The sequence below is a fragment of the Falco rusticolus genome, chromosome 3, assembly GCF_015220075.1.
Source record: "Falco rusticolus isolate bFalRus1 chromosome 3, bFalRus1.pri, whole genome shotgun sequence".
In the NCBI taxonomy this organism is placed as follows: Eukaryota; Metazoa; Chordata; class Aves; order Falconiformes; family Falconidae; genus Falco; species Falco rusticolus.
This window is the reverse complement of record NC_051189.1, coordinates 46,889,855-46,910,753: the sequence shown is the minus strand read 5'-3', so window position 1 is coordinate 46,910,753 and position 20,899 is coordinate 46,889,855. Positions and strand designations below refer to the sequence as shown.

Sequence of the window (20,899 nt, the reverse complement as noted above, 5' to 3'; positions counted from 1 at the left end):
TTCCACTAGACCAGGTTGCTCAAAGCCCCATCCAGCCTGGCCTTGAACACTTCCAGGGATGGGGCATCCACAGCTGCTCTGGGAAACCTGGCCCAGTGCCTCACCACCCTCACAGTAAAGAATTTCTTCCTCATATCTAATCTAAGTCTACCGTCTTTCAGTTTAAAACCATTCCCCCTTGTCCTGTCACTACATGCCCTACTAAAAAGTCTGTCCCCATCTTTCTTGTAGGACCCCTTTAAGGATTGAAAGGACAAGGTGTCCCCAGAGCCTTCTCTTCTCCAAACTGAACAACCCCAACTCTCTCAGCCTGTCTTCATAGGGAAGGTGCTCCAGCCCTCTGATCATCTTCCTGGCCCTTCTCTGGACTTGTTCCAACAGCTCCATGTCCTTCTTATGTTGGGGACCCCAGAGCTGAATGCCGTCCATAATATTTGCCTATATAGTATTATCATGTGGACATATTCTAGCTATATCAGAGATAGGTAGAGATATAGCTGTAGATCTTCCTTACTGATAACTAATATTGAAGACAAAGATATAAATATGAGATCTAAAATAATCCAAACCTGGGCATGAGCTAGAACCAGAATTAATCTCCAGACTCCCCTGAATATGCTGAATATTCTTCAAATCAGTTCCTTAGATTTTGTTTCAATTTACATTATCTGCACAGTAGGTCAAAATATGGATTTTCTTTTGGGAAGGAGGAGAAGAGGTTAGGGATTGCTTTTCCACTAACAGAAAAATAAGTCTGTTTAATGAGTTATTGCAAAAATGTATTTGAAGTTTTTCAAAGTGAAAGAAGCATAACAAAGAGTGAGAACTGTAATATTTCAACTTGAGCCAAAAGGAAACTTAAAAAGGATCATGTACCAAACAAACCTAACATCTCCAGTTTTCCCTCTGCTGAGACGGATTGCACAAATGCTAAATCGATTTCCTTTTCAGAGTGATGCTAATTGCCTTTTGTCCCAAAGCACCATATCGGGCATTATCCTCAGCATCTTTTCACAGCTAAAAAGCTTAGAGAAGCTTAAAAGGCAAACAGGAAAATGTTACATATGAAATATTTCTTAGACAAATTGTGTCAAATAAGGTACTAACTTCAGGCTGACTTTAATGTGCAGGTGGGATAAATATCAGTTGCTTAATGAGGCTGAAATTTATCCCCTTTCAGAAAGCCAATATGAGCCTATGAACCACTGAAAGTCAATCCTAAACTTATGGCTTAAGGAGGTTTAAGGGGAGTAGTGGCCCCATGCTATCTTTCTGCATGGAGTCAGTGTTTTGTTGCCAGTGACCTGGTCCCATGCTATTGATTTGTAATAAGACGTAGTATAAGGTATTTGGGATATTTTTCATGCCAAAACATGTCTTGGCTTTTAGTGTTCCCTCTGTGCTGGATGCTGGCCACTGCTAGTGCAATATCTAAAAAAGAATAAATCTCTGGTATATTAGAAACATTGATTTAGCCCTTCCTCTTCTAAATCTTCAACAGACATCTGTAAAGCTAGTATGACACAGCTATGTGTATTTTATGATTTCAGTATCTCTTGAAAAAACAGAAGAGAGTTGAATAGTTGGTTTGAATCCACCAGATACTATTTCTGATATGTTCCACCATATCGCAGCCAGTATGGTCATTTCAAGCTGTTTTGCTTGTGGGATGCTGGTGGAAAACACATCAGAAAGCTTGGTTAATAGTAAGAACATACATCTTTCACCAGTTCACTTCAGGCTTAGGAAAACTGTCTTCAGATATTAAAAAATTGTTTTAAAGTTGCTTTGTCCATGCTGTTGACGTTTCTATGGATATTCATTTAGCCACACAGATGATGAAGAACCGTAGAGCTATCAGTAATAATGCTTTAAGCCCTCATTCTGAGGGCTATATGTGATGGGATTGTCAAAGTTCATGTCTCCTTCTCTTCCAGCATTTAGTCTTTGCATAACAGGACACACAAATGTTCAACTAATTTAAAAACAACTACTTGGAAATACTACTAACCATCAAGTCATCTTTGTCAATTATACCCTGATCTCTACAGTCCCATTGCATATTGAGAAGGGAAGGAGATATCCTTCCCGAAAAAAAAAAAAAAAAAAAATAGGAAGGAAGGAAAGACAGACATATCTCCAAGGATATCCTAACATTATGTTATTTCAAAGGTACTGAGGGCTTCTGAGTGAAAAACTAATGTCCTGGAAACCATTGCTTTTAAAATTCTGAAGGTCTGTGAAATGTTACGCTGAAGTTGTTTGAATATCATTCAAATCAGTGGCTGAAAATCAAAAGTGGATAAAGTCAGACTGGAAAAAAATGTGCATTTTTAAAGTTAAGGTAAATAATCCCTGGATGTTTTCTCCCTTGTTTGAAACTTTGGAATTCTTATGTGCCTGTTTTAACACAATTATGGTATTCAGTCAGTGTTCATGAGGTAAAGCTCTGTGCCTTGTGTTGTACACTGACTGACTGTTACTGTGCTATCTCACTTTGAATATATACCTGTATCTATGAAACACACTACTGAAGTATCAAATTTTGTGCATGTTTCACTATAGAAGAAGATAGTAAATTGGTTGTGACTATGTTAAACTAAACCAGACAATGTTAAGACGTACTTCCTTTTTCCAGAATTTATACTTCTCTTCAAGCATAGAAAAAGTGTTATTGTAGTAACTTTCCAATCCTCCTGGGTATTAGGTGCATTCTGCTCCCATATCCTCTAAATCTTAGGAAATTATGTGGCAGCTTTGATATTCTCAGACACCCATTCTTTGAGGTGGCCAGTGCCTTACAGGGCATTGGCAGGTGGCAGAACACCCTTTGGAGCAAGGAGGGTTTACAGAAGTTTGAAGTATGTTTCTATGCATCCCTGTGCAAGGAAAAAGACTTTTTCTTGAGTAGTCCTGGAAGACGTACAGCCTGGCCCCTGAAGACTGAATGTCACTTTTTAATGACCATATATATGGTTTGTGTATGGAAAAATATGTTGCCGTGAGATGATTAGATGTGGTGGGCTTACCTTGGACTGCAGTCAGACGCCCACACAGCTGCTCACTTACTCCCCTTCCTCAATAGGGCAGGGGGAGAAAAGAGGATGAAAAATCTTGTGGATTGGGGTAAAGACAGGGAGGTAACTTACCAGTTGCCATCACAGGCAAAACAGACTCGACTTGTGGAAAATTAATTTATTGATGGTTAAAATAAATGTGGATGGTGAGAAAAAGAGACAAATTAAAACAACACTTTCCCTTGGCATTCTCTTTTTACCAGCCTCAACTTCACTCCTCCATTCGTGACCCTTCCACCTCCTCCTGGCACGCGGTGCATGCAGGGTGAAAGGGAATGGCAGCTGCAGTCAGCCCAAAACAGTCTGTCTCTCCTGCTCCTTCCTCCTCCCACTTTTCTTCTGCTCCAGCGAGTGGTCCCTCCTACGGGATACAGTTCCTTCAAGATAAACCTGCTCCAGTGTGGTCTGCAGTTTCCTTCAGGAAATATACGCGGGCTGCAGGATGCCTGCTCTGCCCTGGTCCTTCACAGGCTGCGGGGAAACACCTGCTCCACTGTGGTCCTCTCCCAGGGGTGCCTGGAGTGCCTCCTGCCCCTCCTCCTTCTCTCACCCTGGTGATGACACTGCTGCTCTCCATTCCTTCTTTTTCCCCCTGCTCTGCCTATCGGGTGGTTTTGCCCTTTCTTAATTATGTTTTCCCAGAGCCACCACCATCCTGGCTGACAGGCTCAGCTGTGTTTCAGTTTGGAGCTGGCTGGGACCAGCTGTGTCTGGCACAGGGCAGCTCCTGGCCACCCCTCACAGGGCCACCCCCCTGTCCCCCCGCCCGCTGCCAGCACCTGCGCATTGGCACCCAGTACATCACAAAACTGTGTTATAGAGAACTGACCAGGAAACCAATACTGTTTCTAGTGCCAGCATGTTTTCACTTCAACAGATTTATTTCCAAAATCATGTAGTGGTTTAGTTCTGGCTTTTGCAGTGTTGCTTTGAGAGTTGTTACTCTGAAGTTTTATTTTCTTGCCGTCTTTCGCTGTATGGGTTCAGTCTAACCTGCAGAGGCCCCAAGCCAGCCGCCGGGGGCTGGCAGGCCACTGCCCTGCAAGCTGGGAAGGACAGCAAACAGACCTCAGGCTGGTGACTGTAGTGACTTTGCAAAAGAAACAAACACTAATATTAATTTTCCCCTTATTCATGCTCGTACACTGTTGTAGAGTAAGTACAATGTCTTTTATAAAAAAATATTTGCATATTCCTAAAGAAAAAATATATTTTGTTTTCATAAAAGACTGAAATCAACTAAGTGGCATATACTGTGTACATCTTTTGGGTGTTGGTTGGTTGTTTTTTTCCACTCAAATATTTTTCCAAAGTGCTTCCAATAAAAGAATTCCACCTGATCTTGTTAGCAGCCATGGAATGAAAATCTGCCGGGCTGGGTCCTCCAAATCAGTAGAATATACCAAGAGGAACTTTGTCCAGAAGTTGCATAAGCAAAATTATATAAAAGCTCACCTGAAAAATAAAGGTGAAATCTCAGAAATGTGGATCAACAGAAAGGCATTTCCTCAAAACTTATGTTTTGCCAGGATTTTTTATGTGTCTAGTAGAATATATCTTTTCCTCTTCCTCCTATTGGGTAGCAGGAAGAAATGCTACTGCTTCTGCCTTTGACTTTATGGAAGGTGCCCACATGTGCAGTGCACTGGACCAAGCAGTGCAGGTGGAGCCTTCTCCCATAGATGGTGCCCTATCTTTAACTTAGCATTATGTGATCATGATGTTGTTTCTCCTCAAGAGCTAATGGCAGGGATTTTGTTCTGCTTGGGGTTGCTGCAGTCTCCAGATAATCCCTTGATTTCTATAAGCTACTTCTAGCAACCTCAAGACAACAAATGCACATTTGCCTAAGAAGAAATGTACAAATCATAGAAATGAGCCTGGAGTCAGTAGGTATGTTTATGCTGCACATACTTCACTGGAATATAAAGATACCAAATTACCTAACAGACAAGGAGTCTAGCTATGTAAGTACAGAAGTGTAGGTTTAGCTTCCTAACAGGCGAAAAGATCTCATGCTGCCTTGCCAAACCTGGCAGAACAGAGACTGCATGGCATACATGAGTACCTGGTGGTTGTCACTGCCTGTGAAGGACTGGTGGCTAACAAGGACTCCTGAATTGTAAGTTATAAATGTAACACATGTTTAGTTGACCAAGAAACTGAAAAATATTAGGAAAATGTACTTGTAAAGGAGGTCACTCAGGATGCTCAGTCATCTAGTAACTGGCCTTAGCTAGCATATTCTGGCAGTGTGACTTCAGTTCAAGGACCTTAGAGTCAGTTACTTCTACAGATTGATGAGAAGGTAGCAGAGCTTTTGGTCATTGTGCCCCAAAACCCTTTAATCATTAGTGGTCTGTGAAGAAAGAGAGGTCTGAATTACTGACTGTGGTCTCTTGAAAGACAGGAGAGGTCCAACTTTCATGCATCTTATGGTCCCTGAGTGCTAAGTCAACCTAGATATTAACAACAAAATTTGGATAAAAGACTTAGTTTGGATTTAGGGGAGAGACAAAGATAAACTGTTCTTGATGTTAGCTTGAAATAAAATTATGACCATCGTTCAACTGCAGATCTGTTTAAAGCTGTGACCAGGATTGCTGCTTAGCAGAAGCATCTCAACAGTATGTCAACAGTTAGATTTGCTAAGGTGGATATGAACTTGAGTGCAGCAAGAGGTAAATCATTATCAGGTATCTGGTACAGACCTGAAGAATCTGCTAGAGATAGGTACAACAAGCCAGCCTTTTTGTCAGTTGAGTTTGGTCCTCCACACAGAGTCCAAACCACCACTGGAAAAAATTTAGGAGTAGGTGAAATAAGCAACATTGAAAATAACATTTTATACATATATATGATGCTTCTAGACTTCCAGGGCAAAGGTAAATAGTTGTGGAGTGCCAAATCACATGGAAGTTGTCTCACCAGAAGTGTCTATAGAAAGCAGCTGAAAGGAATCATGGGAGAAATTATTCCTATACGTGCTGGCATAGGAGAAGTAATAACACATAGGAGAAGTAATAACAGGCATTAATCTGACTTAGATTTCAACAAGGAAGTGTTCCTGTCATCCCTTATGCTGTTTTACCCCACCCCAGTATGCTGTGGGAGAAAGCTAAGCCGAATGTTGGCAGATGAGCTGATGAAAACATCTCTATTGCCTTGAACATCCCCAGCTGTGAATGCAGCCTTGTGGCAAACAGTGGACATATGAACTCCTAGAGGCTCATCCTCAGACACTGTCACTCCCATGTTCATGATAGCAAATAGTCTAAACATAAAACAGTCTAAGTCTAAAAATACAGATGTGGAATATTTCAGTAAGATGCCATTTCTATCTGGGTGCCGTCAGACCTATTGGCACCTAAGAAAGAAGAAAAAAAGTGCCTTTCTGACCTCAGACAGCTTGTTTTAATTGCACAGAACGTCTTTGACTATGATTTAGGACAGCTAATTGATGATGTGGGAAAGTAATAAGATTATCTTGGCAACATGCTGATGGAGAAATAACCCAGGTGAGGGCAAAAGTTTATGTTGTTATCCCTTTAAATAATATGAACGCATAAAAGAGTAAGTCTCATCTTTAGGTTTCATCTCACAGTGTTGGTCAGGTAATGAGACCCATGAGCATGAAATATTCTGAGAATCTGGACACGTGGTCCCTGATATGATCTAAATCTGCCCCTGAAGCATGCAAAGCGTCCTGTGCACTAAACCACATGCAGAAGCACAGTATGTATGCCGTGTCATTCATTGCCATACCAGTGTATTAGGAACAAAAGAATTAGTGCAGAAACCCATTGATTACTGTCAAGCTGCCCGCAAGGCCTCCACGTGAATGTCAAGCTTGTGGCCATACTTGCAGAGCAGTACAGCAAAAGCTGTGTAAATCTAGCAAGCCATTTTCTGAAGCTGGAGGGATGCAGTCATGATATGCTGTTTCCTATAGGATCAAGGCTTTGGTTCAGAGAAGCACCTGGAAGCTTGGATGAATATAATATCACTCCTCCAGCTGGGTAGGAAACTCATAAAAATAGGCTTCCTTAAAAAATGTTTCATAGTCCCAGATCGCAGGCAATATTGTCATGCTCAGATGTCCTGCTGCATTTGGTATCTCTGCTTATACACGAATTTACTCCTGGAAATGGTGATATGAGTACATGTTTAAAAAGGGGGATGAAGCAGAGACAGAAGCCTTGGCAGGAGTTTGATTCCCAAAATCAGACTGAATGTTAAGCACTTTCTTTGATCACTTCATTCATTTGCAGGGTTTTCAGCTGACCTAAGATGTTCTGTACTTATTCTATATAGGATTTATGGACTTAGGGTAATTAGAAAAAAAGTAGTTTATGGACCTGAATATGCCTTTACTCTCTCAAGTACAAATCAGGAGTAAAATAATTAGTTTGAGAATGAGATGCATATTTTTTTCAGTTACATCCCAGTCTAAAGATTATATTGTGGGAGTGGGAGAAAAATACAAACTAGTAAATCATACATGCTGCTTAGACATTGAATTGCTTTCCTCAAAGTATAATAAATTGGGAGACCCATAATGCAAAGGCAGAGGTGTCAGCAGGATACAATTAAGCTGTGAATTGCCAAGCAGAGATATAAAATGGAAAACCCCTATCTGTTGTGAGCAATTATATTTGGATTACTCATAAACAAAACATTTCAGTCAGATTTCTCACAAATACCATTGAGGAGAACTTTGTGGGCTCTCCTGTAGCTATATGAGCTTGCTTCCTTGAAATAATATTACATTTGTGAATGTAGCCATCTCTGTATGCATTGATTTTTCCCTCATATATGTTTGCTTTCACTTGTGAAAGTCATGTCCATTTCTTTTATATGTTGTCTTTGATGAGCTGTATCTTGTTGCAGTGTATGATGTATTTATAGTTGAAGTACCAGTACAGATATGAAACACTCTATAAAATGCAAGAACAACTCTTATATATGGAGAAATTAATAATTTCCAGGGAAAGAAGTTATAATTATAATTCAATCAAGGCAATTCTGTTTTTTCGTTTTCAGACAGGAAGTGCTCTGTCTTAAGGACATCTGAAATTCATCTGTAATTACAAAGTTGTCATTTGTACAAATAATATGATTAAATAATGCTAACCTCTGACAAAATAAAAGAGGCTAAATTGTCTTTTTCACTCAAAACAGATACTAATTAGTTCCAGACAGAAAGTTGTCCTGATACAATGCATTACTGGCTAGTCTCACTATTGAGACTATTGTCGATGGGCTGAGCTGCAAAGGCTGGAAGTGAGTAGGTACACTCCCCACTAATTGTTACTCAGTTTTTCAGATCACCAGTTTAGAAACAAACAAAAGCATCAGTTGCCTAATGCAATATGTGAAAAGGCCTTTTTTCTGTGCGAAGCCTGTATTTCTTTCTTCTTCAGCACAGAACTTTAGAGACCAAATCATATACTGCAGAAAAAAATTGAAGGTTCAGCTTTAGTAAAGGAAGAAACAGGAACATGCTTTCATGTTTCTCACAGCCATTTTACAGAATCCCTGTTTTCCCAGACTTTTAACAGTCTATAACAGATGAACATATAGTTTCTTGAGTACATTCACTGAGAATGGCTAGTTAATCTTCACTTACAAGATCAAGACCATCAACACAAGGCCGTCAAATACACCAGAAAGCTGCTGCGATGCCCCAGGGGAGTGCGGAGGCTGAAGCTGAGCAAGCAGGAGAGCTGGTGCTCGGTCTTCATCAACGGTGGCTCCACAGATCACAGTTCATTTCTGAATGGCAAATAAGCCTTCCCAACCGCAGAAGTTAAACCACCTGCATTGTTACAATTCTTTTGTTTTCCTTTAGGTCTATAGGATCCTTTTTTCCTGGTGCCATGTTGGTGCCTTTAAAGTTTTGTTTTTAATAGTAATAGAAATGTATTGTAGTTCTTCTTTTAAAATAGGGATAAAGAGGTTTATAAGAACACACACGCAGCAAATGCATCAATATGTTCTAAGTAATGAATTACCCATTCTGTGCTACAATAATTCACTTTATCTCTCACCACTCCCAGTGAATTATTTTTATATAGTGATATTTATTAGCAAACTGCCATTTGCATCACTTGTACATTATTGTATCAGTATTAACTATACTTCTAATAATTCTTTAGTGCTTGGTCTCATCAATAAAGAAAAATGGATGGTGCCCATGAAGCATTTAGCCTTATCTTAGTTCTATATCCCTAACACCATCGCCAATAGCACAAGGGTAGATACATAATAATTTAACTGGCAGTTCTTGTCCTTTGTACATTTCCTCATCTGCTTTTCTCTCCTGTATGCCAGTATCACTGAGTTTGTTCTGTAAGAGCAAAGGATGTTTCCCTACTAATGACTATTTAAATAACAGAATTACATCGCTGTTGTACTTGCTTCTTCTGTCCCAGAAAATGACTAGGAATTAATTAACATTAGAACACTGGAAAATCCTATGAATTTTAACATTATATTCTGTGTGCTTCATTGAATGATTGTACACCTCCTAATGCAGAACTGATGATATCTTTACAAACCTCTGGGGAGTGTGCAAGGTCATTAAAGTTAGATTTGCAAAGAAAACATATGGATTTCTCTCACACATTCTTTCCTGTGCTGATAATACTACTTTTGAGCTCTGTTCAGAGTAGCTATTTGTACTGAAGGATTCTTTTATCCTTTATCCTATTCATCTACCTTTCCAAATTTTTCATTTCATAAGGAAAATGAACTGTGGGGTTTTTCAATACTTAAAACAGTCCTACAGGAAAAAGAGAACTTAAGTTTTCAGCTGTTAGTGTTGTCTCCAGAGAGAATGGTTACTGAAAGGCAGCCCAGCGTGAAAAGCAAATATACATGTCAGAAAGGAAAATAACGATTTATACTATGTCTCCTTCCTGTCTTCATCACTGATAGTTTATTCTGTGAAGGAAGATTCCAGAAGTAATGCTGGTGTTTTGGCATCCAGGCATCTGCATGGGAAGAAAAATGATGTTTTATTAAAAATTCTCCTTGGAATCCTAAGTTTATTCTATATTTCTGCTGATTGTTTATTTTTATTTTTAAAACAAAGGGGGTTTAGATTTAGGGGAGCTCACAACATCATTAGCACCCTGCCAGTGACTGAGGGAGAAATACTGGCAAACACAATCCCTCCTGAAAGCAATGAATCCCTCTGTACTACTTACTGAGCAGAATCTTGGCATGTTAAGCCAGATGGATTGCTTAATATTTCTTTTTTCCTTTACAATCAGGTATTATTTCCATAACCTACATTTTTCTGTTTTAAAATGAACTTTTTTCCAAAAGTGAATAGCAACATGTATTTAGCAACATGTATTGTTGCTAAATGTATTAAGCAACAACTTAAATGTACCACCCTGTATTAACAAAATTTGCATAAAATTTAAAATATTTAAATAATATATTCTTGCTGGTTCCATTTTAAAGGAAGCTATTGAACAGGGAAGAAAAGTACTGTCTATGCATCCAGAACCAAAGGTTGTTGAAATTATTAAACAGCTTTTAACAGCAGACAAAAGAAATGTTGTCTTCATTTCAGTTTAATTTACTTCAATATCTAATTCCAAGTTAAGGAACTGCTTAGAAATAGGGTGAGCTGAAGCGTCATTATCTTTAAATCGTCTATGAATAAATTCTTAGTGTGGGATGCTAAGACTTATGAATTCATTCATTAACTGTATATAAAATTTGCTTTGGTAATAAACCAGTTTTAAGTATAAAATGTTTGATTCATTTTTCCTCTGTATACTACATATTTATTGCAATTTTATTTAAATAATAAATACACCAGAAAGGCTGGGGTTTTGCGTTTCAGTTGAATTCCTATTTCCTTCCAAAGCAGCTTGATATAAGTGGTAAGTAAATAAAAATGAATCTTCTAGTAAAGAAGAATTATCATTCCTTTGTAACAGAATACTACAAAAGTGTTAAGCGTTTGAATAATTATGCTGAACTATATCACTTCTTAAATAGGAATGTAAGGTGTTTTTCTGATAGCGTATGGAAGTATCAGGTTCGTTTACAAATTAGACTCAGTGGCAAAGCAAATATTTTTTTTTATTTTATCTACTGACAACAATCACACTCACTTGAGAAAAAAGAATAATACACATTCAAAATAAACATAGAAAGTTTTTTTAAAAAAAATGTTCTATGGGTTTTATATTTTCAAGTGAATAGGAATTATTTACACAAAAATAATGTTGAAAATCTCATGAGAAATAATTTTATATTGCAGTATTTTTGTGAAAAATATTTGACAGGTTTTCCAGAAATATTATAGTCAGGGCCTTATAAATAGACCAGTTCTGTGATATATGGGAGATAGAATGGCTATATGAACATTAAGTCATAACCCGCTAATGCAGGAGCATCTGTACTCAGAATTTTAATTCAGTAGAGGAATCCAACATTTCTAAAATTATTTTAATTTCCCAATGGAAGAAAATAAAGTTTTTACATTTTCTACTAATTAAAATTCTGCTTAAAAGTGGTGGAAATATCAAAATGGGACGCATTTTTTCCCCTCAGCAAAAGTAAGGCATTTAATTTAAATTTTGATGTAACATTACATCAATTTATTTTAAAAATGTAGATTTATGCTCACATTGTTATTGATGTAGATTATATGTATGTGATGCTGGCATTTTAATTACAGACACTTGGTTGCTTTGTATTAGGCTGCTTTAATGACTTATTAGAATTAGAAAATTCTTATTCTTTCTTTAAAGCATTAATCACAGGAGATCCTCTTAAATCACACAGCTGACAGACACCTATTCCCAACTTGCTCAAAGTTATGAATGAATTAATTTGTTTCAAACATAAAATTGCTAGAGAGGCATTTCAGAGTGTAGTTTGCTGGCCACTCCTGTTTGTGTGTATCCAACATGGTAGAGGCAAGAAAATCCTAGCAGTAGAGTTCCATTTCTCAATGCCGGCTGAGTTAAAGGAGAAGGAAGAGATTTTAGTATGTCAGTGGTGGAGAGCACATTTAAAGCAGAAAGAATCACACCGGTTTCAACCAAGTGGTGATACACTAATGATGCCTTAACTGTGTCTCCTGTTTCCTCCTAGGTCTTACTGCTGCGGCATCTCTGGTATCCCTGGCTTGGGCTCTGGCTTCCTACCAAAAGGCCCTCCGTGACTCCCGTGATGACAAGAAACCCATCAGTTATATGGCTGTTATCATCCAATTTTGCTGGCATTTCTTCACGATTGCAGCGAGGGTCATTACTTTTGCTCTGTTTGCCTCGGTTTTCCAGCTGTACTTTGGGATCTTTATCGTGCTGCACTGGTGCATTATGACCTTCTGGATCGTCCACTGCGAGACAGAGTTCTGCATCACTAAATGGGAGGAGATAGTTTTCGACATGGTTGTTGGGATAATCTATATCTTCAGCTGGTTCAATGTCAAGGAAGGAAGGACACGCTGCAGGCTTTTCATTTACTATTTTGTGATCCTTTTAGAAAACACCGCCTTGAGTGCTCTCTGGTATCTGTACAAGGCCCCACCAATCTCTGATGCATTTGCCATACCAGCACTGTGTGTAGTGTTCAGCAGCTTTTTAACAGGCATTGTTTTTATGCTCATGTACTATGCCTTCTTTCACCCCAACGGACCAAGGTTTGGGCAGTCACCAAGCTGCGCTTGTGAGGACCCCGCTGCTGCCTTCACCCTACCCCCAGAAGTGGCCACAACACTCTGCGGTCCATCTCAACAACCCGGAGTGTCACAAGCGAGCGGGATCAAAAATTTGCAGAGAGGGATGGGTGTGTGCCTGTGTTTCAGGTGAGACCTACCGCACCATCCACACCTTCATCCCGGCCACCAAGGATTGAGGAGTCTGTCATTAAAATCGATCTGTTCAGGAACAGGTACCCAGCGTGGGAGAGACACGTGTTGGACAGGAGCCTGAGGAAGGCGATCTTAGCGTTTGAATGTTCCCCTGCTCCTCCACGGCTACAATATAAAGATGATGCCCTCATCCAGGAGCGCTTGGAATATGAAACTACATTGTAAACAAAGCAAAAAATCTTGAAGAAGCTCCGACATTAACAGTCCAAATTAAAGGTTGACAGTAGGGCTGTAGGAATTACTGAACTGCGTACTACAAGTAGAGCAGCAAGCTGTAGTGTTCTTAGTCTGGCTATCATCATGATTATCATTTGATCCACTGTGTGCAGTCTGCCTGCCGGACACTGATACAGCAGCATCACCTGAAAGCCTCAAAAAAACCCCAAACCCTGACCCACACATACAGATCAGTTACTTCAGCTGGGGAAACTCACCCATGACTCCTTGCTGCTATGAAACTCTGACTGCACGATATTTAAAATCAAACCAACAGGAAGGCTCTGCCCAGAGCTTTCAACTCTAGCCAGTAGTGCATTTTATTTTAGAAATGAATGATTAATATTTGCATAATCAATGGCAAAAGCAAACAAAAAATACCTGTTGAAAAATAACAAAACTGTAGCACACAGTGTTGCTGTTACAAAAACTTTTCTGGGGAAAAAATAGGAGCTTAGTAGTCTTCAACACTCCCATCAATCAACCATTCGGGTTAGAATAGATTTGCAAAATAGTTCTTAATTAAAAAGATACATCATCATGTTTGTAAGGCTGTCAATGGAAAATAAGCTAAATTCTGATTAATTAGGTTATAAACATTAATACAACCAGAACTGTTTGTTTTTTGTGGAATTTCAAAGTCTTTTGAAATGCAGTTTAAGTTCTTTACATTACTTTCAACAGAAATCCTATGCAGCTCGCTTCTGGTTTTCAGGAGAAATAAGGAGCTCTAGCACGTAGTGATGTAAATTAAATGATAATCATGATTCAGTGTTCAATTTGCAAAAAATATATAGACATATGTAAAAGAACAGGGAAGTATAGTTTTCATATTCTAAACTTTTTGGAGGACCCCATTCAGATATTTCAGAAGAAACTATGAGGAGATGAATACACTGAAATTTCTCTGTTTCAGGACTGAGAATGCATGATTCAGTGTGTGAATGTGTGCAGGGGTGACAAGAGACTGACATGCCATACCCTTCTAGTGCCAAACATTGTATAACTGCAAGGTTGATATTGTCCGAGGGACAAATAACGAGTGGCACAAGCCCTGCCAGAACAAGAAGCAGGAAAGACCAATCGAGTTCTCAACGTGTAGAGACAGCTCTGATTTTTCCCACCCAAGGTGAAAGTGATGTCTTTTAAAGGCTTTCAGCCACCTCTTAGTAAGTATATTCACCGAAGTATAACATAAGCAAGTTAATGTGGAAGACCCTCTTCTGCCTGTTCGAGACTTGTGTCCAGATACGTCTAAAAATTATGTTGAATCTCTTGTAATAGAGTGCTTTTGCTGCAAGCTTTTGGGTTTTAAATACCTCCCTAAATCTAGTCAGTGATGTCCTCCTTTATGTTAAAAGTATCCCCTGATGGTGCTTTCAGATGCATTAAAGGTGCAAGTCAAAATTTGATAGTATTTTTTTTAAAGCTGGTGCAGAGTGAAAAACTCATGAATTATTTCAATATTTTTGTAAAGTAAAAATATGGTATGAAAAGGTTACTTTTTATAAACCTCAAATCTTTTAATACATTTCATTCTCTTTATAGCTTAGATTTTAAGAATTGGTCCATGAATTTTATCAACTGGCTTCTGCAGGTTGATACAACCTGGTTTCACACATTATGGATTTGTTTTGCAGTGTAATGCCATATGAAAGCCTACATGGGTACTTTTAGAATACTCTATAAACCGTGGATCCTACTTCAAATGTAAGTGGCTTGTAACGACACCAAGCGGTTCCATAAGAAACAATTTGCTATAACTATTTCCATCCGTTTTAGGAGAGCGAAGCAGAACTGAAGAATTACTGTTGTAAATGGCATTGTCAGAATGGAGAAGACCAGATGATTGGTATTGTAATCTTCATTGTCAGATGTATCCAGTGTAGTCACTGCTGTATATGCTGCTGGGTAAATTTCAGTCTTTCCTATTATTAGTATTTGTGTTATGGAATGGCCAAGGTTACACAGCCTATGTTTATTTGTATGCATTCAATTAGCCATTTTTAATGTTGACTTTTTTTATTAGTGAAATGTTCAATACCTGTTATTCTTTGCTGGGGCGAGTTCCTCAAAACAAAATATCTGTGAAAGTGCAGGAATCTGCAAGGCAGAGGGAACTTTCCACAGATCAAAAACCACCTATGCTTCGAGGTTTTCTTAGCTATTTTCAAATAAGCAGTGGCCAGCTGCCTCTATAGTAATTTTTTTAATAAAATATTCTTTCGTAGTTCAAACCTGCAGCTTTGTATAAAGTGATTGTCCTTCCCTCCATGGAGATGTAGCTGATTATTCAGAGAAAAGCACTGATATTTTGTCAGAAAATATACCACTGCAAAAACTGCTAAAAAAAGATTTTGGGAGCAAGTCCTTTGTCCCGTCAAATTCAGTAGCCTTCACTCCAGAATCAAACTAGCTTGCACAAGGAAATTGCTGGGGTTTCTTTGCAAACAAGGCAAATGGCAAGCTTTGTAATCCAAGATGTGAGGTCTCTTTTGGAAACGGTTCAGTGTGTTTGCTGCTGCTTTTACAACTCAGAAATTTTAGCATGGGTGAGGTACAGCAGGCCGCAGAGCTCTTGAGCTCTCAGCTCCCTCCAGCACCTCCCAGGGAGAGGGACAGCATTGCAGCTATCAGTGAGGCTGGTCCTCTTCTGATGTCCCTCTCGTCCTGTCTTGCTCTTCCTTAGAGCTGTGACCCCTTTGGTCAGGGCTTACAGAACTGCAGAAACGTTTCATACAGAATTTAAAGGGTTACAGTCTGGACCAATGCTTGCATTGCAAGGTTTCTGAAGAAGGTTTGGGGTGAATTTGTTTGATTTGCTCTTGTTTGGTTTTGGAAGGAAGGACACAGAGGTGTTACTTATCCATGTGTCTTTTAATATTTAGCATTTACTTTCCTTACTCTCCCAGCATTTTTAATTTTTTTTCAATACTGTTTGTAAAAATGTTTATCTTAAGCAAGCTACTGCGTGGTCTGAGTGCACAGCACCATACATGGCAGTACGTACACATACATTCTTTTCAGAATTCAACCCAGCTGTTTGAGGAAGGGGAAGTCCTTTTACACTAAGTCAAAATTTGCTCTCCAAAATCTTGCTCTGTTATGTTCATAACATCAGTGATGCTTGCACTGAGAACAGGCTGGCCATTGAAATCTTAACGCTCAGATGACTACATGGACAATTTCTTAATTTGTATTGCTGTGAATAGTCACATTAAAAGCTGTAATAATTTTTTTATAGAAATTGTCAAGATTAAACATAGTCCACGTTGAAATTCCATGATGGCCTTATGGACAGTTAATAATCAATATGCACTATTCTTTTTACCACAGACAGTTTTAAAATCAATAAAGTTCAATTAAGACAGCAATAGGAAAAAAAAATAAGGGTTGTAAAAAGTATTAACTTCTACTTTTGAACTAATGAAAAAATCAGGTCTTTTAAATTTCATTCCAGAATACAGGAAAATAAAAAAGTTTGTAATTGTATTCTGGTAAAAAAAAGCAATCACATCTCTTTGTTAGAAGTGAGACTTACAAAAGCATTGTTCTAATGAACCAAACAGGTTTGCCAAGCGGATTTAATGGTAACTTATCTGGTTAAAGACTTGGTCCTAAAATTTTGAGAGTTGTGGATTTGTATGTTACAGAAAAGTCAACTTAATTAGTATTCACTACTCTAATTGGATAAAGGAGAGGTAATGCATACCCACGTTCATTCACAAAACATATAAGAAAATGTAAGATAAACCTTTTGTCTTATTTTAAAAGGAAAGTTATTTGTTCTATAATAGGATAATTTTTTTTTAATTAATTGTTTGAAAATATGTGCAATACTTTTTTTCCTGCAGATTTAGTAATGAAAAAACTCATTTTTACTTTTGTTTATGTCAACTTAAATATGCTTCTTGTGATAGAACAATGTTTCTGTGCTTGGTTTAATATGGGCTTGACGGCATATAAATAACATTTGCATTGGTAAATCAGGAAATTTTCTATTAATTGATTTCTATAACATCAGAGAAAACTTTCCTTTCAAAATTAAATGCTAGGCCTCAGCTGCCTGATTTTTTAAACTTTTAAGCAGAGGAGGTAAATTAAAATTTTATTTGAGCTGCAATTTTTAATATGCGATAAATATCTATTAAACCCAAATTCCTTTAAAACATGTGATAGTCCCCAGAAGAGCAATTCATGAGTGGTACTAAAAGTACAAGTGCTGCTTTATTTGGAAAGGGACTCCCAATCACACAATATATGCATTTACTTTTTATTGGCCAGCAAATATTCACAACTAGCCTGTTAGTTTTTTAATAATCCAAATTAAACAATTTTGAAGTGTTTGTGACTTGATCTGATCATACAACTCCTTAAGAGCCTTAAAAGTGGCACTGTACTGAGTTTTAGTTGGCTCTGCCTGTGATTCAGCTCCCAAAGCCACTGCCCTTTCTCCGTTCCATCCCCAAAGTCATGCAATCCGGAGTGACTGAGATTCTGTGATTTACTCTGCACCCCCTGCACTGCCTGCACAATGCCAAGGAAAAGACTTCAGCAGATTGCTGGGGTCCTACTGCTGCCTCTCTTGCTCCTGTGCATGGTGGGAAGCAGAGTACATTGCATTTGTGCATCCATCTAAACAAGCTTATTTAGGCTGAATTCCTACAAGAAGCGTGTGATGAAAATAATCACAACACGTGTCCATGAATTTAAAAGCTCAACACTGTAATTACTAATTCTATAGTACAACAATGCAGAGTGTGGGACCAATTGTCTAAATACACAAGCCATTTAATTTTGCTAATTGTAGCAATTAGACTAGCTCGCATGAAGCCCATGCTCTCAGCAGAAAGCCAAATGGAGTAAGTGGCAAACTGCCATTTATATACCAGAGACACTATGTTATGAAATCCTCCCTTGACTGTTTATAGAACTATGTCTTTTCATTATGGCATTGAATCCATTCCTCTTTATTCTCATAAAACAGATGAAATGCAAAATGAAAACAGATCCTTTCAAAGATGAGAATTAAAAAAAAAAAAAAAGAAAAAAAAACCCAACAGATTACTGCAGTTCACATATAGTGTTTTTTTGAAACAAATTCTGTCATCATTTTCACTTGGCTGCAAATTGCTGAGTGGTTGGCTTCTGAGATGATTTCTCAAGTCTGGTAAGAGCAGATTTCATTATAGGAGAGATGGAGATGACCTTGTAAAGCCTTGCTTATGCAAAGTTAGGAACATGGAGTCACTGATCTACAGATCATTTACAAAGCTTTTTTAACACAAGACAGGTCCCCTGGGACCATTTGTTTTGCTGTAGTGCCAGCACTGCAGGTGTTTGGTGGGATTTCTTCACAGTTACGCCAGTATGAACATGAGAAAACAAAGCCTCTGGCCTTGGGTGATGAATTCAGACCATGGTAGTGGAAGCCTTCACCTCCCAGCTGCTAACTGAAGTCAGCCAGACACCTGCTTCATACCTAAAAGCCAGAATATCGCTTGGCTCAACCAGAAATACATACTCTAAACTTAGTGCTAAGTCAGCATGAATTGAAAGATTTCTTCTTCTTTCCTCTTTAGTTCAAACATTTAGGAATATATCCATTTTGACCGAGTTACCATTATGTGATTCTTTTAAGGAGACTTTGAAAAATGTCTCTGAAACCAGTCGTTTCCAGTAATCCTTATAAAAAGCCAATTGCTGACCACATATTCATTAAAAGGAACTTTTTCTAAACGTGTAAGCTTGGCTCCTGTCCTTATATTTTGTTCTCAATGCTTAGCATTTAGTTCTTATGCAGAGGATCTTATATACCTATTAGTAAGCCATCTGCCTACCCTGAATCCTGGAGCAAAGAGGACAGATATGCAAGATGCAGGGGCAAAAGTCTTCTTCAGCACATTTACAGGGTGATTTACATGAGCTAGAAAGGTAAGAGAGAAGCTTGTGTGTAATTACAACAGAGTTACAGACACCATACTCATTGGTAGAGATCTACAAGAAATTGTGAGGTAGGTAGCAGCTAATAGGAAGATCAAATCTAAACTTCTACATGCAAGGCACCGTAAAATAAAAACAGCCAAGAAACTTTAAAGTGTAACCAAACATCTCGTTTCCAGGAATAGTTGGGATAAAACTTTAAAATGTCGCAGATTTGTCAATGTAACTAGATGCTACACTCATAGAAAGACATGACTGCTATGGATACAAACATTTTCTCTATCTGTAGATTTCAGTCTCTTATTTCAGATATCTTTGGAAGCAATCACTTCTGGATCTTGCTTCTGGGCATGCTGTAGCCTTAAGCATGGTAGCAGCTTTTCTGCACAAGGTCTGTGCTGCTGTAGGAAAGTCCACATCCTTTCAAAGAAGCTTTGTGTTCGGGTTTTTTGCACCGAAATAAACCTCACAAAAGCATTTCTAGTGTGAAACAGGTGTGTCCACTCAGCCACCTAGTGTGTAAAACGTGCCACAAAACAGAACTTCACTGATAAGTGATTTCCTCAAGGTAAAAAAGATGCCAGCTGAATGTCTAGAAGAGCCTTCAGAGACATAACAGGGCTATAGCAAGACGTAGGCTGTTTGGGTGCTACGAGTCCTCTCAGGGCAAGGCCTGGCCATAGTCCAGCACTCTCTCCCCCACCTCATGCACCAAAGAGCTCACAAAGGGGACAACCACATGCATGGGCTGGCTGAAAGCCACAACACACTGGGACCAGACACCTGGCATGCTGTGGCACACGCACAGAGGTCGGCACAGGCACATCAGGGGCCTCAGGCTAATACTCTGATCCTCCAAACTGCACTAACCAGGAGCTCCCAAACTTTTTATGCTAGACGTTGAAGCACCTAAAGTTTGGCTTCTGGACTTGGTCAGAAACACCTTGATCTTCACAGTACAGAGTAGCTCAGCTCCTATCTCCCACCGAAGCCTGCCAGGATCCCCTGAGCAGGTATTCTGCCCATCTTACCTGAAGGACTCGGGTCCTCTGGGGTGCTATCAGACAAAGCTTTGCAGAGAAATACTCATGACTGCTTTTCCAGCAGTAGATTTGTGGCAAGCAGAGACCAAGAGGAGAGCCAGGCTCAGTTATCTCTTCAACTAGCAATGATTCATATCTCCAGCTACTATCTCTCAGGGGAAGGCTATAGGGCTGCATGCTATTGAGGAGAAGGGCATGCTCCCTCCCTCTAATTTTGAGGCTGTTCTTCCTCTTCATGGAAAACGTAAAGGTTATCCTGTGCAATGTAGGCATACTTCTAGTATTTTGATGCATTAGGTCCCCTTTATGTTGAGAACGCTGAAGTTGTTGCACACATCCAGTGCCATTGCCTGCATCCAGCCAGAGTAATGTCTACAGTAAAAATTTGGAACAGATGCAAAATTACTCTGCTCACTTTCCAACGTGACCAAAAGCTGTATGAACATGGTTAGCACTGTGACAAACCCTGAATCTCTACACACTGCCTTGAACCAGGTCTATTAATGCACTGTGTGCTACTCTGGCCACATTCACCTGGTTTCTCATTAGAGCTCAGGCAGACTTTGCGTGTGCACCAGAGTTACACCATGTAGCTTATCCATAGTTCCTGAGCCTGTGGTGCACTCCCAGTTCTTTTGACAAACAAGATCAGTTGGGTTAGCAAAGGGCAAACGGGCTCTGTGCTGTCTAGTGAAGCATGTGGAGCAGCCATGGTT

At 39.0% G+C, this 20,899-nt stretch overlaps 1 protein-coding gene across 1 annotated transcript in view; it reads left to right on the top strand.

The window, feature by feature from the left end:
* Nucleotides 1–13,720, top strand: part of XKR4 (XK related 4) — a 231,642-nt gene extending 217,922 nt beyond the window's left edge. Inside the window, 2 exon segments of the mRNA XM_037380682.1 lie at nucleotides 12,201–12,821; nucleotides 12,824–13,720. Of these exon segments, the coding sequence (XP_037236579.1) occupies nucleotides 12,201–12,821; nucleotides 12,824–13,146 (944 nt within the window). The 3' untranslated portion in view covers nucleotides 13,147–13,720.
* The last annotated feature ends 7,179 nt before the right edge of the window (nucleotides 13,721–20,899 follow it).